Source organism: Benincasa hispida, chromosome 10, assembly GCF_027475165.1.
Source record: "Benincasa hispida cultivar pf3 chromosome 10, pf3_genome.v1.1, whole genome shotgun sequence".
Lineage (NCBI taxonomy): Eukaryota > Viridiplantae > Streptophyta > Magnoliopsida > Cucurbitales > Cucurbitaceae > Benincasa > Benincasa hispida.
Window position 1 is genome coordinate 46,881,118 of NC_143487.1, and position 16,911 is coordinate 46,898,028.

Here is a 16,911-nt window from a genome sequence, read left to right on the forward strand (position 1 = left end):
CACCATGAAGGATGTGGTTAAAAAGGAAGCTTTGAAACTTTTGAATACAGGGATTATTTGTGATATTTCTGACAGTTCTTGGGTGGGGCCTATGCAAGTTGTTCCTAAGAAAGGTGGTATGACTGTGATTAAGAATGATAAAAATGAATTCATAAATAATAGATTAGTGATATGATGACGTGTTTGTATCGATTATGGGAAGTTAAACAAAGCTACTAGAAAAGATCATGTTCCACTTCCAAGGCCCTTTGCCAAATACCTAGAGAAATGTGGAATCATCCCACAATACACTATGCGGGGCAAACTCAACATGAATGGTGTGGTAGAAAGACGAAATAGAACACTTAAGAATATGGTAAGAAGTATGATTAGCCATTCTTCTTTATCAGAATCTCTCTAAGGTGAGGCACTAAAGACTACAACATATATCCTCGATAGGGTACCTAGTAAAGCAATAGTTAACACCCTTTATGAACCGTGGACACGAAAGAAGCTTAGTATTAGGCATCTTCACATATGGGGTTGTCCAACTGAGGCTAGGCCTTACAGATCTAATAACGGAAAATTAGACTCAAGAACTATTAGCTACTATTTTGTTTAGTATTCTTAGCGCTCTCGGGGTTTCAAGTTTTATGATCCCACTTTTAGATCATTGTTTGAGACAGGAAATGCTAGATTCCTTGAGGATGTTGAGTTTGGGGGGAAGGTAACATAAGGAAAGTTGTCTTTGAAGAGGAATTAGTTTCTTTTCCTAATGTGGTTATAGATGATGCTCAGGCTCCAATTCCTGACATCACTATTGAACCAATTATAGATCAAGAAATATTGAAGTCCCCATTATTCAACTTGAGATTCAAACTCAACAACCTCAAGAAGTGTCATTAATGAAATCTACTAGAGAAAGAAGAAGTGCAATTCCAGATGATTATATTGTGTTTCTTCAAGAACATCAAGTGATGGAACACAAGACATACGCAGCGAAAAAAGGACCTAATTACACTCTAATTGCTTTTAATTAAAAGGAAATTAGTATGCAATTGAAGGAAAAAATAGTAAATTAAAAATTACCTTTGGAGCTCCCGAAAACCGCTTTTCCTCGATGAATCTCGACCCAAACTCTTCCGGACCACCACTAGAGTTGACCTACTATCCTCTGGACTCAGAACCGGATTGTAAGACCTGGTGGATGAAGAAACCGAGAGAGAGAAAGAGATGGAGAAATAAATGAAATTTTGGGTTAGGTTTGGGTTTTGAATTTGCTCCAAAGTAGTGATTTTTCCAGCCCAAATTTAGAAAACAATTTTGGAAAAATGGCCAAAAGTTTTTAATCCAAATTCAAAGCCCATATTTATAGAAAAAAGCCATGCAAAAATTGCATGAAATCAATTTATAAAAACCCAACATCTAGAATCCACTATCTAAGTGGGCTTAATGTTTCCACTATAAGCCAACACCTAACCCACTATTTTGTTAGTGGAATTATCCAGCAAAAGTTTGGATTTTCCAACTAACTTTAGTCAAAGGGCAAAATAGTCATTTTGTCAAAGTCAAACTTTGACCAAAAAGTTAACATTTTGACTTTTATGATTTTTTCTGTGTTGACTAATTTTGACCTCCTGAGCATGAATCCCCATTCATTTTCTCGAAATTCAAATCACATTTGAATATAAGATCGGTCAAAGTTTGACTTTTCAAAGTCAAAAGTCAACTCTTTGACTTTTTACATCTTTGACCATTTCCATTATTTTTGAGCTTCCGAATATAAACGTATTCATATTCTTGATATTTGAATCACATTTAAATATTAAAACTATATCTCTAAACTGAAAAACCCGACCACTATATCACATATATTTGTCGGTTTCTCTCTCTTCACCTAATTCGAATCATTCTATCATATTGTTCTAAGTTTATTCTATATGAGCTAGTAGAGGAACCTAATGGACCTATAGATCATGGACTCCAACGATTCAAGATTAGCTAGCTAAACTCTTTAGATGGAGCTAATCAACATTCATTAACTCACGGGTCATTCCATTATAGTCCCATAGTTGCATTCCCCTCACTATAGATATATTTGTATCCATATGATATAACTATGATTAATAAGTTAATCCTTCACAGGTTGTTTGTAATCTCGGCTGGTCATAAAAACTGTTTTACCCCCGAGACTACATCTTATTCCTTAAGTTCCACTAATCCTCTAATAAACAATTGGTTTAAGGTCCAACCTATAAGCCGAACCCCTCTCGGGCCAAGGAGAGGGTGGGGCCCCTTGTTTAAGACTTGGATTCAGTACTAAAGGGAACAACCTATCTACTATCCCTATAATAGGTAGGAGTGAATTCCGTCTTGCACCCTATGTTCCTAGCTATCCACCTGATCTTACCCCTGAAATAGGAGGCTTATTGAGCCAGCGATATTGAGTTGCCCTTACCTATGCAGATCTAAGGATAATTCCAAGTGAACAGGAGTTCATAGTTAGCTCAGGATTAAGATTAAGTTACCTAGGTCATCAATTAACGAAATAGCCAGTTTTATACATAAAACAGCGTTTAGAACGTAAAAAGTGACTATTTCATGGTTCAGTCTTATGTAAACTCTTTACATAGGATGCCCTCACTTTCATGTCTCCACATGAACGATTTAGGATCACATCGTTTGTACTAACTATAAAATGGGTCGCATCCATAGTGTCCCCAGAATAAGGCGTCCAACCTTATTCATATACTATAGACCATTTTGGCTATATATTTGAACTTGATTCACATTTATGTCACTACATAAAGTTCAAACTACGTTAAATAGCCTCAGGACCTTAGTTTATTGGATTCAAGATTACAATTTCAATAATAATTTTATCGAAAAACAAAACAGAATATATTTATTAATTTACAAACTACGAGTTTTAGGACATAAAATCCAACATCAGGATGATGTGGCATAATGGAAGATGATCCAATCAACTTCCAACAAGCTCTACAAAGTTCTAACTCTCAAAAGGAATAAATGTTGCGGAAGAGGAAATAAAGTCCATGAAAGACAATGACATATGGGAACTTGTCGAATTTCCATTAGGAGAGGAACTCATAGGTTGTAAATGGATATTTAAAACCAAAAGGGATTCACATGGCAAATATATAAGGCTCGTCTTGTTGCAAAGGGTTTTACTCAAAAGGAACACATTAATTACAAAGAGACCTTCTCTTCGATTTCATCGAAAGACTCTTTCAGGGTAATCATGAAACTGGTAGCTCATTTTAATTTAGAGCTACACCAAATGGATGTAAAAACTACATTTCTCAACAGGAACATTGATGAGACGATTTATATGGTGCAACCAGAGAACTTTGTGTCTGGTAATTCAAAGTCTATGGTGTGCAAATTAAAGAAATCTATCTACGGTCTCAAGCAAGCCTCTCGTCAATGGTATCAAAAATTCTATAAAGTTATTGCCTCCTTTGGTTTTGAGGTGAATATAGTGGAAGATTGTGTATATCACAAGTTCAGTGGGAGTAAATCAATCTTTCTGGTGTTATATATTTATGACATACTCATAGCAAGTAATGGTATAGGTTTATTGCATGACACTAATAGATTTCTCAAAAGAAATTTTGAGATGAAGGATTTTAGTGATGCTTCTTTTGTATTAGGAATTGAAATACTGTGAGATCATTCTCAAGGTATTTTGAGATTGTCACAAAAGAACTACATTGAAAATATTTTGAGTAGATTTGGCATGAAAGATTGTGTACCAGGAGATACCCCAGTCGCTAAAGGTGATAAATTTCATTTAGGTCAATGCCCCAAGACCAAAATCGAGACTAAGGAGATGCAGAAGGTTCCCTATGCATTGGTTGTTGGAAGTCTAATGTAAGCTCAAGTGTGTACGTGTCCAGATATTATGTTCATAGTTGGAGTGTTAGGCAGATATTTGAGCAACTTGGGGATGGATCATTGGAAAGCAGCCAAACGGGTTTTGAGGTGTTTATAGAGAACAAAAGATTATATGCTCACTTATCGGAGATCAGAAGTTTTGGAAATCATTGGATATTCTGATTTCGATTATGCAGGATGCCAAGACACTTTGTGATCCACTTCAGGTTATATCTTCATGTTGGCTAGAGGAGCTTTATCTTGGAAAAGTGTTAAACAAACACTTGTGGCTTCTTATACCATGGTTGCAGAGTTTATAGCATGTTATGAGGCATCCAATCATGGAATATGGTTGCAAAATTTTGTCACTAGGCTGCGGATAATGGTTGGCATAGAAAGACCACTAAAATTATTTTGTGATGATAAGTCGACAGTAATGTATTCCAACAACAATAGAAGCAATACAAAGTCAAAGCATGTAGACGTAAAGTTTCTGGTTGTTAAAGAAAAAGTTCAGAATGGTCAAATTTCGATAGAACATATAGGAACAAACTATATGGTGGTAGATCCATTGACAAAAAGGTTTACCATCTAAAGTTTTTCATGAGCATGTTGCTCGCATGGGTGTCAGTCACTATTCTGATTCCATGGTTTAGTGGGAGTTTGTTATTAAGGATATTCTTTGACCTTAATTTGTTTATTTTCTATATAGAATAAAGTTGATGGTTTAAGTTTTATTATCTGAACTTGTTTATTATGCATGTGATTTTGCAAATACGGTTTAGCATAAAGTTTTAAGAATGATCTCACTAAGGAATTTGAACCAGTTGCGAATAGGCATAATCTAGATCACTTTCTATGTAGTTTCCATGCTATCCATCCATATTTGATCTATGTCATTGAATATATTGGAATTGGTGATAAAGGAATGTCTAGTTACGAGGGTAGTGACAAAGTCGCCTTGATTTTTTGCTAATACAGGAGACGGGCCAGATTGAACTAAAGGAGAATTCTATTATTGAAATAACTTGTTTATGCACGCTTAATGTTTATATGATTTAATTATATTAGACACACAGACATAGTCCAAGTAGGAGATTGTTAAATATATTTAAATAATAATATGTTTAATTAAAGTATGTTCTATGTATGTGGATTAATAATTTATTATTTTATTAGATTGGGTCTAATTAATTAAGGCCCTAGATTCCTAATTGAGTATGGACTTAATGGATCTCATTCCTAGATAATTAGAATTTAATGGAAACCCTAATTAAATCCTAATTGAACTAGTATATAAATATACCTTAGACTATGGTCCCCAATATACCAAAACAATAAGCAATCAATCTTTCTTAAATCCCATCTAGAGAAATATCTAACTTAGGGCATTCAGATTTTTTGTTGAGGAAGACAATAGCCATTTAGACCCATTATCAATTTGGAGTCAATTTGGAGTCATTATCAATTCGTCAATAAAATCTGGTACAGATATATTTTTTACGCATGAATGATCCTAGAGATTATTTATTCAATATAGATATAAAGTAATTATGCTAACACAACCATCTTTAGCTCCTCCGTCGATGACCCTGCTTGAACCTCCACCCCGTCGAATTATGTGTTATCTCATCTTTCCTACACTCCATGATGATGGAGAATTTAATGTTCCTTCTGGACCTAACCATGGAGAGAATGAAAAAAAAATATTGGGTTGAGCCAATGTATAGAAAGATTTTAGCAAAATCTTTTCAAATTAAAGAATTGATTTAGATTTAAATTCGATTATTTTTGCTTAAATTAAAAATATATATATATATGAAGATAATGTGAATCTACATGTATTGGCTCTAAATTAGATATTATGGCTATCCAAATTTATCTAAATTTCTTTTAAAATTTGGTCAACATTCTAAGTTTTATCCTAAATTCAAATTATTCAATTTTAACTCTTTATCTTCATGTCAAAAATAACTTGTGAGTACAACTTCCAAATTCAAATTTTATCTCAAATTCAAATCATCTCAATTCGTTCTCGATTTAAATCAAGCAAATCAAATTGAAGATGAAATCTTAAATTTACCTCCAACCAAATTTAGCCACATTCCAATCTTTTTTAATCCAAATTCAAATCATTCATATTTTATCTTCAACAAATTCAAACTGAGGGTAAAATCTCTAGATCTATCTCAAATTAAAGTTTAGAATATAAGTTTTGGTCATAGTCCAAATTTCATCTCAATTTCAAGTCATCAAGCTTAGACTTTTGCACAATTAAAATTGAGGGTAAAATATCAATCTTATCTCAAATTAAAGTTTGGCCATAATCCAAATTTTATTCAAATTTCAAATCAAACTTATGTACTCAACTCATAGTTTGATTAATTTGATACATCAAATATAGTCAAAATCAAGAGTGAGTAAACTGTATTTTGATTCCAACTTTGTCTTTTTCGAGAGTCACTCACTCATACATGTGCATAAATCTTGAAAATAAAGCATTGGTTGAATGAGAAATTTTGGACCAATCACAAATTGCTATGTCATTTCTCAAAGTTAATGGCGAAATTATAAATAATTGAATTGAGACTAATCGAAAGTTGACATGTATTCCAAATTAAAGTTGAAGACATAGAAAAATTCTAATGATGCCATGTGTTCTCACTATGATCGTTGGATTGAATAAAATTAATTTGATCCAATATGATATTATTATTTGGGGTAAAGTCCAACTAAACTCAAAAATAGGCTTAATTTGACCCAATGGCAATTAAGACACAAAACCAACTAGTTGGGCCCAAGGGCCAGGTCCATGGACTAACCAAACCCAAGCCCACTAAAGAATCTATAAATAAAGTTCTCTTCATTTGTAGAGGCAAGAAAATTCACACTCCAGAGAGTCCAGAGAGAATTCTCTGCACACACAAGTATCCTGGAGATACAAAGTATCCAAGACTTTGGCTAAGTTTCTTCCAAGACTTTGACTTCAAGAACAACACGCGCTCCACTTCCTCAAGTCAAGCATATATATTCAACTGAGAGAAAGGATTAAGTACTAGAGATCGAACCACATTCATATCAAATCTACGTCAACACAAGTTCAACTCCACGAAACAAGTTTCTCTAAAAATCTTGTGCGAACGACTACCAAAAAGCTTGGAACAAGTCTGGTAAACCTAACAAAAGGTTGGGGATGTTTCATTTGTGGAGGCCCTCAAAGAGCCCGTGACTACCCAAATCAAGATAACAATAATAAAAGTTTCGTAAGGGAGCTGGAGCAGACAACCATAAAAACAAAGAAAATATCTTCTTTCTAAAGAGATTCTTTTCAAAACTATTATATGTCCAAGGTCCAATATTGAAAGAATTTTTTAGGTTTTCCTTAACTTTGTCCCTCAAACGAGTACCGACATAAGCATAACTATTAGATAATATATAATTAAATTAACCTTCACTCACTTGCTTAAGCTTTTGAGTCAATTGGTAATTTAAGATGACATCAGAGCAAGTAGTCCAGTGAGATCTTTTATTCAAACCCCCTGCAATTGTTGTTTTCTTCTCAATTAATATTCATTTTCACTTGTTGGATCTTCTTTGTATTTCAAATCCATAAGCGGGGAGAGTATTAGATGATATATAATTAAGTTTATTTTCACTTACTAACTTAAACTTTTGGGTCAATTGATGATTTAAGACATAACCCGACTAATATAAACTTGTACTATCAATTTAAATCCTAAATTTTCATTAGTAAACCAATTAGACATTTCAATGAGTGATTTGTATCTATTTTCATTTCATTTAAAACTACCTCAAAATCACTTAAATAATGTTGTTCTTCTCAAAAAAAATCAAAATTATTATGTAACATTTTCTTTACAAGTAGAGAAAAATAGTGGTAGTGAAGCAATGAAAAAACGTTAGCATCTATTTGATTCTCATTTTGTTTTCTAATTTATATTAATAATTGCTTCTATAGAAATCTTATATACATATGAAATTTAAACATTAATAGTTTTAAAATAAACTTCTAACTTTGAAGTTGATAGTACAAACACCATGTCAATTCATGAATTATGTTCATTTTGACATATAATCTCGAATAATAGTGGTATACTGGACTTTTTTTCCCCTAATTTCTTTTTACTGGTATATCAATTAATTAATCTTGATTAGAAAAGTGTTGCACAATAAATGTACGTTAAAAGTGAAAACTTCTTTTTTTTTCTCAACCAAATATGTAACAATCATAAATAAAAATTTGACTTTGGGACAATTATTTAATGAAGATGAATTAACACAATTGCTTGATTTCGTCACATTTCAAAAGATTAGTTAATTTTAGGGATGGGAGTAGGATGGATGCGTTGACAAATATTATATTTCGTTTTTTTAATTCAACGATTGTATGATGAGATTTGAAGTATGCTTTTTAAAATACTAATTAATATCTTATCCACTAAACTATGTTTGAATTTATTGATATTTCATCCTTTCAATCTTTTTTCATTTAGTGTTATATATCAACCTTTTTTTCCTTTCTAAATACGTTGGATTTGACACAATTTTAAATTAATTTTTTAACAATATTTTCCTATGGTTTGTTCTCTTTCAAACAAATTATCTTCTAAATCACCAACAAACCAAAATGTTTAAGTTCACAGGTTTTAATAAATTAAATTTTATAATGTGCTTCCCTTCACTCTTATAGTCCATTCATATGCATCATATGATAGTTTTCATTATTTTATTTTATTTTATAAGTTAAATTACATTATCGATCCATATAATTTGAAGTAAGTTAGAATTTAGTTTCTATAGTTTAATAAAATTCTTTTAAATAGTTTTTATTGTAAAGACTATTTATGCGGGGTTTATCAAAACCATAGAAATTATTTATAAGGTTTAACCAAATCGATTAAATTCTAACTTTTCAAATCATAGTGGACTAAATTTTAATTTTTTCTAAACTATAGGGATCAATTTTATAATTTAGTCTTTTTTTGGTTTAAAGTTTGCTTCTTGAGCTTTTTTTTTTTTTTTTTCTTTTTTAAATCTCTATGTTTGGAATTGGAGGGATTTAATATTTGTTAATAACTTTGATGTCATTTTAATTAGAGTTCTCTTTAATTTTCAAGCGGCCTTCTTGTATTTTTTGTCAAACACTAAGATAGCACCGCAATGAATTAAATGGAAGTACGTTTTTCTTTCCATATTTGCACAAAAGGTGTTCGAGTATTGAAATAGCAGCCTTTAGGTACCCATATTTTAATCTAATTACTCTTGAAGCCTTGGAGTTGGTGCACACACATAGAGGAAGTCCATAACAAAGGATAAATAGTGAATCGGAACATAATTCAAAATATATCATCGCCCAATAGATTAATTCAATCTTCAAATTTATTGAATAAAAAAAAATGATGAATTTGGTGTAAAAAACCACTTGTTGAATTTTAAGAAAAGAGTGATGAATTTAGTCGGAAAAAAATTATGAATGTAACAATCAGATTCAAAATATTAGTAGATACAATACAATATTAAAAAATTTGTAGATATAATAAAATTTAGATATAATTCCTTGAGTCTATCATTGATAGATTTTGCTATATTTGTAATTTTTTAAAAATATTATTATACACTTAACTATTAGACCTAAAAGTTCAACATGTTGCAATTTCCTAAAAAAATACTCAAAAAATTTCAAATTTATGTTTATTTGATCAATGATTTTTTTTTTTAATATTTATAAAGTATTTAAACTTTCAATTTTATGTTTGATACATCCATAAATTTTCAATTTTATCTAATAACTTATTGACTTATTCAACATTTTTTTAAAAATAAAAATAAAAAGTGTAGGTTTCTATTAAACATCGAGTTCAATTTTAGGTCAAGTTTACCAATAAGTAATAAAAATTAATATAATTGTAATGGAACTTAATGATAGATCAATCGTCATGGGTCATAATCGCAAATGTAATTGGATTGTTTATTATCCGTTTACTTAAAATTATGAATTTTGTTATATTTACTGTTACATTTATCTTGGAGGGTAACGTAACAGTAAGGATGTCAAAATTCATATTTGCTTCTTTGGAATAGTAACAATAATGATACGACGTAATTTTTAGGCACATTTAGATTAAGTGTCCTCTGCTTGTCAATCAATTTACGTTTCTTGATTATGAGCCCTACTTCAGTATGAAGGTAGAATACAAGTAAACAACACCAAAGACAATCAAATATAACTCATTTTTTATATTACTATTGATTTATCATATTTTCATCGGATAAACGTGACCTTATATGGAAGAGATCAATTAACCTTTTAAAAAAATTGTCAAGATTTGAAATCGACTTCATGTACTTGTTACATAATTGAAAATGAGATTTCTAAAAGAACAAAAGCTTCAATTCAACCAAAGTTGACCATAACCCCACCCCACTGCAACCAATCGGAGACTATGAATAAATGGGGACAAAATTCCATTCCTGCGATGAGAATTTTCTAGAAATTGAAATTTTGAATAAGCCATCAAAAAGAAAAGGGAGAAAGAAGAAGAAACGTATAAAAAAAAAAAAAAAAAAAAAAAAAAAGAGTTAAAATGGTAATTTCATAGGGTGATGACATCTACAAAATACCAAATTTCATTGATTTTGAAACTTAAAATCCAATTTTAAAAATTAATAGATTTTGACTCTTTGCTTACGTTAACACCATGAGAAATTATCACTTTAACTTCAATGCATATCTACATTCTTCTTTGTGTTTACAACTGCTCAATGCTCAATCTACAACAACAACAAAAATCTGCATTATTTATGCATTTGTCTTCTTCTTTCACTTATGCATTCTTGTTCTTCTCTTGCTTCTTTTTCTTCTGTTTCTTATTGGTTCTACGTCGTCATTGTCTTCTTTTTATTCTTCTTCTTCCATTTTTTTGTCTTCTTCTTTCTTCTACATCTTTTTCTTCCACTTTTTATGTGTTCTTCTTCTTCTCTTTTTATTCTTCTTCGTTCTCCAAATTTTTTTTCTCTTCCTTCTTCATTCTGTAGTTTTTTTTTTTCAAAGGAAAAATTACTCATCGCATCTGATGAGTAGCAACAGAAAGGAGCGAGAGACTAGAAGTGAACAAAGAAAAAAATTATAGTTGTGCCCGATGAGTAACAAAAAAAAGTAGGAAGTGAGAGGAATAAATGAGAAGTTAGAGCGAGAAGCATGAGCAAGAAATGAGAATTCGTTTGAGCGTCAGACTCTCAAGCACAATTTGGGGAAATGGTACTTTCACATGTGGCTGAGTAAGTAAAAAAAAATTTTTGATCAAATTTGAATCTTGAGCCAGATTTCATTTAGCTCTTAAAAAGAGCCCTTCTGTACAAAAACCCCACTTTTGGAGCCCTCTGTACAATTATTCCAAAGTTGAAGGGCATTAGTGAAAAAAATATTTCAAGAAATCAAATGGAGAAGTCAAACAATTTCCCTGAGTTGACTTCCATTATCAGACTGTACCAACAACCATATCGGAGGCGGACTAACTTTCCTCGCTTTCAATTTAATGGAGTTTCCACTTTCCACCCATAATTCCGACCAACTCTCCACAAGTGGAGGCTTCATCGCCTCTTCTTTTTGCTCTGGAAATTCTGTCGACAGACCTCATTTTCCTTTTTTTTTCCTTCTCATTATTGGATCAGATTTTCAACGGGCTACGAGAATCTCAGTGTTGGTAGGTAGGTTAGAGGAGCAAACACTTTGCGATATACAATTCCATTGGATTATAGCATCTCGAATTGTAACAATATCCCGTTGAAACAAGGAAGCCACCGCCATTCTAACAAATTTGATTAATCAGGTTCCTCGCTCTTCTCTAACCCTAAATTTTTTTTGTATTACTTACTGTTTTATTGGCTTAAGTTTTTTCTGCGTGTTGGTCTGCTCTACTGATGATTCATTTGGTTAGAAAATTATGGGAATGTCTTTTTTCTTGCGATTTTAAGGTCTTTGTTTGAAAATCTGTGGATTTTTGTACGGATGACCATTTTTTGGCCCTTTAAATGATCAGTGACACGCCTTGTATGAAATTTAACCTTTATTCTATGGATGACAATATCTATCACCATCTTCATTTTTCTCATTAGAGAAGAAAAATGAAGATTACTGTTGACATGGCTTGTGTTCAGGTTACAATATACATGGTCATCCTAAATGCAATACATTATAATAGGCAAGAGTGCACTTTAACTTAAGCATAAGGTTAGATTTCACACAGGCGATTCATTAATCATAAAAGCGCTCGTGAAAGGATCATGTGTACAAAAAACTCGATAATCTGGGAATGCAATGTTATTCAAGTCAAAGTAATGATCTAGAAATGGTCTTTTTTTTTCTTAAGATTGATCAATCTTTGGCTTCCACAGGATTTTCAATGGCTGGTAAAGGGAATGGAAGTTTAGATTGTAAACATGCTTCCAATCCTTACCATGTTTGCACTGAACACTGTCTTGAAAAGAAGGGTGAAAGCAAGAAGCAGATAGTTAGGAAGGATTCAGGTTCTTTAACTTTACTCTTTATTGATTCATTCACTGTCAGCTAATTTTCAAATATGAGTTTAAACTGTCTGGCTATGTTTCTGAACCTTGTAACATTTGACTATTGGGTTAGATTTACGTTGTTAAGAAGTCGAGACTATGTTTAATGCACGAGGACTTATTGCAGGCTGAAGATGATATAATATTAAATTTTCCTTCATCCATCAACTTAAGCTTTTAGCTCAATTTGTAGTTTAAGATGGTATCAGAGCAAATGGTATGGAAAGTCATGTGTCCAAACTTTAAATCCCTGCAATGTTATTTCCTCAATTTTCCTTCACCCATCAACTTAAGCTTTTGGGTCAATTGGTGATTTAAGATAGACTACAAAATTACTAATCCCCCAAGTTACATAACTTTGCTCACTTTCTATCTTGCATACTAACTTTTCTATATGATAAATCCACAAACCGAACTTCTGTTATTCATTTTTTGGCAATCTAAATATAGATTATTCAAACTTAGGTTTATGAATTTTTTTTTTTAAGTTCAACAACATCTAAGTGGCGAGGTTCAAACCTTTGATCATGTGGTCGAGGGTATATGCTCGGACTAGTTGAGCTTAAATCTAATATATATTAAAACTATTAGCCAAATGTTCACATATGATTTTATTTATCCATCTTTTTTAAATCAACCATTAACATCAACCGACAATTTGACTTGAAATTTTCTCGAGATGTCTCATTCCTAAATTTTGAACATATTTTGTTCTAAGAGAAATGACTTAATCATTGAGTTTCTTAAAAGATTCAATTTTAGGCGTGTTGTAAATTGATTTTCATCAAGTATGACTGAAGTGAAAATTATTTCTGTCTCAATCCCTCTTTATGAAGACGATGGTGCTCCGAAGCATGGTACAGAACGCAAAAAGACAGTTCGTTCAGATTGCACTAGTGGATCTAATCCTTACCATGACTGTGATGAATTCTGCTCCAGCATAACCACTCAATCTATTAGGCCAAAAGCAGAAAGGGATTCAGGTATTTTTCCTTGGCTTAGCTCTGTTTCTCCTAGGAAAAGGAACCTTGATAAATCATGATCATCACGAACAGTTTAGGAAAGTTATGCGGATTTGATAGGCAAGTAACAGTTCTTTTATTGTTAACTATATAAGTTTGAGAGATTAAGGTTCTATTTGGCATACTCTCTAGTTTAAGAATTTGTTCTTAAAATACTTTTAATTAAAATCTTTTAATTCTTTTATATTATAAACAGTGCTTTTACTGGCAAACTTGTTTGTTACATTACATTCAAAAGTGATTTTCTGAACTACAAATATGTTTTCTTACTACATATTTTAAAAATTTTTGGTAAATCACATTGAAAAGTCATTTTTGGATGATCATCTTGTGTTTCTTTGAAAAGAGTTTTCAAATTAGTTTATTAAGTGCTTTTTTATGTATCAACATTTCTTAAAAAGTACTTTTAGTTATCTAAAATTAATTAATAATTTATATTGTACACACTTTAAATTAGTTATTCCTCCAAAGACGCTGATACAAAAAGTGAGCCATTATAAAAGAAAAGAAAAAACCTTTTTTTAAAGCTGGTCCAGACACTCAATAACTATGAGTTGTAAGCAGATAGAAGGAAAGGAAAAGGGGGAAAAAAATTGGTCTCTAGGTTTTGGGTCTTGTTTCCATTTTGTCTCTAGGTTTCAAATGTTATACTTTTAGTCATTAAGTTTTGAGTTTGATTTCAATTTAGTCCCTAAGTTTCAACATCTTATAAATTTTACCCTTGAGGTTTGAGTTTTATTTCAATTTGATCCTTAAGTTTCAAGATTTACATATTTAACCTTGATTTTTCACTAAATACTCATTTTCAGTCTTTAGCGTTAGTGGCTATTAATTAAGTTCCACTATTTCTTCATCCCTATTAAAATTAATTTAAAAATTACACTTCATAATTATTATAAACTAATTTAATTGATAGACATTAATGTTGAAGATTGAAATGTGTATTTAGCGAAAAATTAAGGTTAAAATTGTAAATCTTGAAACTTAGGGCCCAAATTGAAATGAAATTCAAATTTTAAGAGTAAAATTGTAACATTTTAGAACTTAAGGATTAAATTGAAATCAACATTTTGAAATATAGGAACCAATCGGAAACTAACCCAAAATCTAGAGACTGAAGGTATTTTTTCCAGAAGAAAACAAGTGCACAGACCCAGTCAAATAAATAGAGGATGATCGAAATGAACTTGTTAAGATTGATGACGATGACAATAAGTAGCAGTTTGAGGTGACATCGTCAGAATGCCTGTCTATATCTGAATCTGCAGATGCATTTTTCAGCTGTAGGTTCAGGTGGAGCAAGGAAGGATTCCCAGCCAAAATCATCCCGAAAACTCGATGTTCCTTTGGCAAATGCTGTTTCATCTAAACCTCAAGCAACTAAAAAACCTGTTCTCCCAGATGAAAAAACTCGCTTCGGTGAAGACTCTTTGACGATTGAGGAGCAAAACAAGTTCTCAAAGTTGATTCTAGTTTCTGCAAATGCCTTGAAGGTCTCTTTCTGGCCCACAGATAAAAAAAACAGGAGAACACCTGGCTTTGTGCATCTTTTTCATAACGAATATATCTCCCATCTTACATATTTCCTGTATCTTTCATGGCAGGTTGAGGCTGATAATCTCCAAAAGCTCTGCAAAACCGACACTTCCTCATTTACTTCTGTGAAATCAAAAGAAGCCATTAATACAAGGCCTGAAATTTCTGAATTAGTACAAGATCCTTCAGTTCATGATGAGGAAGAAAGTGATCATAAAACTACTTCACCCAATATTACTAGCTTTCCTGTCCCCACTTTGGCTCTTAATCACAAAGGAGGTGACGAGGAAGAGGTTAAGTCTGTATCATCTGAACCCTCTGTACCTGTGGGAAAGTACTACATTAAAGCGAGTTTAGCTCCCATTCTGCAGTCAATCTTCAACAATCATGGAGACATAGCAGCTTCGTGTAAATTGGAATCGATTTCGATTCGTTCTTATTACCTCGAGTGTGTGTGCTATATCATTCATGAGTTGCAGGACACAAAATTCTCTCAGAAGGTGTCCAAGTCCAAAGTCAGAGAACTCTTGGCCATTCTCAATGATGTAGTGTCTTCAGAAATGAATGTTGGTTGGCTGCATAGTATACTCAATGATATTGCAGAAGCTGTTGAATCCAGCGGCCAACAATGGACTCTGGAGGTGGCCAAGGCTAATTGTGACCACGAGTTGGAACTGATTAAGAAAGAACTTGAATCTCGAATGCAGGATTTGACACAAAAAGAAAAGGAAATGAACGACGCAAAGGCAAAAGTTGCCGATACCAGAGCTCGGTTGAGTGAACTTGAGTTCAAATATTTTCATCTGAACAAGGAGATTTCATCTCTGCAGTTCAAGGTTAATGATTTAAAATGCAGTGATTTGATTGATAAACTTTTGTAAATTTTCTGGTACTGAATTATGATTTGCTGTCATTTAGAGATCATATGAAGCCTCTTGAGAGGCTCTTTTTAGGCAAGCTAGAAGAGAGAAATACTATCATACAGAAAGAAGTTGATGTAATGAATAAAAAGTATTAAGCTTTCATGGCAATAAATATCATTATAGTTGCATATATTTTGTTTTGCCCTATTTTCATTATACTTTTCCTTGGTTGCTCGTATTTTATTACTTTGTAGAGTTGAAAACTAGAGCATTTTCTCTAACTCTAAATTTTTTAAAATGTTATGAACTGTGCTAAATTGTTGTCTCTTTATAATCACCATTTTACTTTCTGACTATAATTTGTTAAAGTATAATGCTCATTTAAGATGAGAGTGTGAGTGGTGGTGAAAACTTGAAAGGTTTGAATGTCAATCGAACGGAACAAATCGGTTAAAATATCATTTTGATCCCTGACTTTAGGACTTGGTAAATTTAGTAACTATACTTTCAATAAATCTTAAATTTAGTGTATTAAAAAAAAATTAAAAAAATCAAAATTGGTCAAATAATAATATTAAGGCAAAAAAAATGCAATGTGTTGATGTCAAAATTCAGCCAGGAAAAACGCATTTGACCTTCACGTAGAAGAAGTGACCTGCAAAACAAGAAGAATCTGAGAATCGTTATGGTAATTGTCAGAACGTCTATAATACCTAAGTCAAGGCGTTCAAATTAAGGTTTAGGGATCAAATTAGATTAATTCTTAAGCTAAATGGGACATGCCATGCATTTAGCATGCCCTATTTATCAAGTGGGGAAGCTCGACCTTGGTCTTGGTTGAGGTCAAGAGGTCAATTTGGACTTTTGACCCAAACTCTCCTCCTGCCCAAGCCGAAATGGGTTAGTACATGCTAATAAATGCATGCGTTGTCCAACAAATGAAGGGGCTCAACCTCGATCGAGCAGGTGAGTTTGGACTTCTCTTCTCTTCTGCTCATGCTCAATTGAACTCTTGGGTATTTATCCAT

General features: G+C 32.2%; 1 protein-coding gene across 2 annotated transcripts; it reads left to right on the forward strand.

Moving 5' to 3' along the window:
* Positions 1-11,336: 11,336 nt before the first annotated feature.
* Positions 11,337-16,073, forward strand: LOC120089496 (uncharacterized). 2 transcript variants are annotated; one of them, XM_039046984.2, is made up of 5 exons: positions 11,337-11,726; positions 12,292-12,423; positions 13,299-13,445; positions 14,766-14,977; positions 15,089-16,073. In XM_039046984.2, the coding sequence occupies exons 2-5, from the start codon at positions 12,300-12,302 to the stop codon at positions 15,899-15,901; spliced, it is 1,296 nt and encodes a 431-aa protein (XP_038902912.1). In that variant the 5' UTR covers positions 11,337-11,726; positions 12,292-12,299; the 3' UTR covers positions 15,902-16,073. The 2 variants fall into 2 exon arrangements, with proteins under 2 accessions (XP_038902912.1, XP_038902913.1); XM_039046985.2 differs by having other exon boundaries at positions 11,375-11,726; positions 14,566-14,977.
* Positions 16,074-16,911: the final 838 nt, after the last annotated feature.

Bases quoted from the DNA above. Each gene is read 5' to 3' on its own strand.
- LOC120089496 (XM_039046984.2), top strand. From the start codon at position 12,300: ATGGCTGGTAAAGGGAATGGAAGTTTAGATTGTAAACATGCTTCCAAT. The intron at 12,424-13,298 runs GTTCTTTAACTT...CTCTTTATGAAG, and splicing joins GATAGTTAGGAAGGATTCAG to ACGATGGTGCTCCGAAGCAT. The intron at 13,446-14,765 runs GTATTTTTCCTT...TGCATTTTTCAG, and splicing joins AAAAGCAGAAAGGGATTCAG to CTGTAGGTTCAGGTGGAGCA.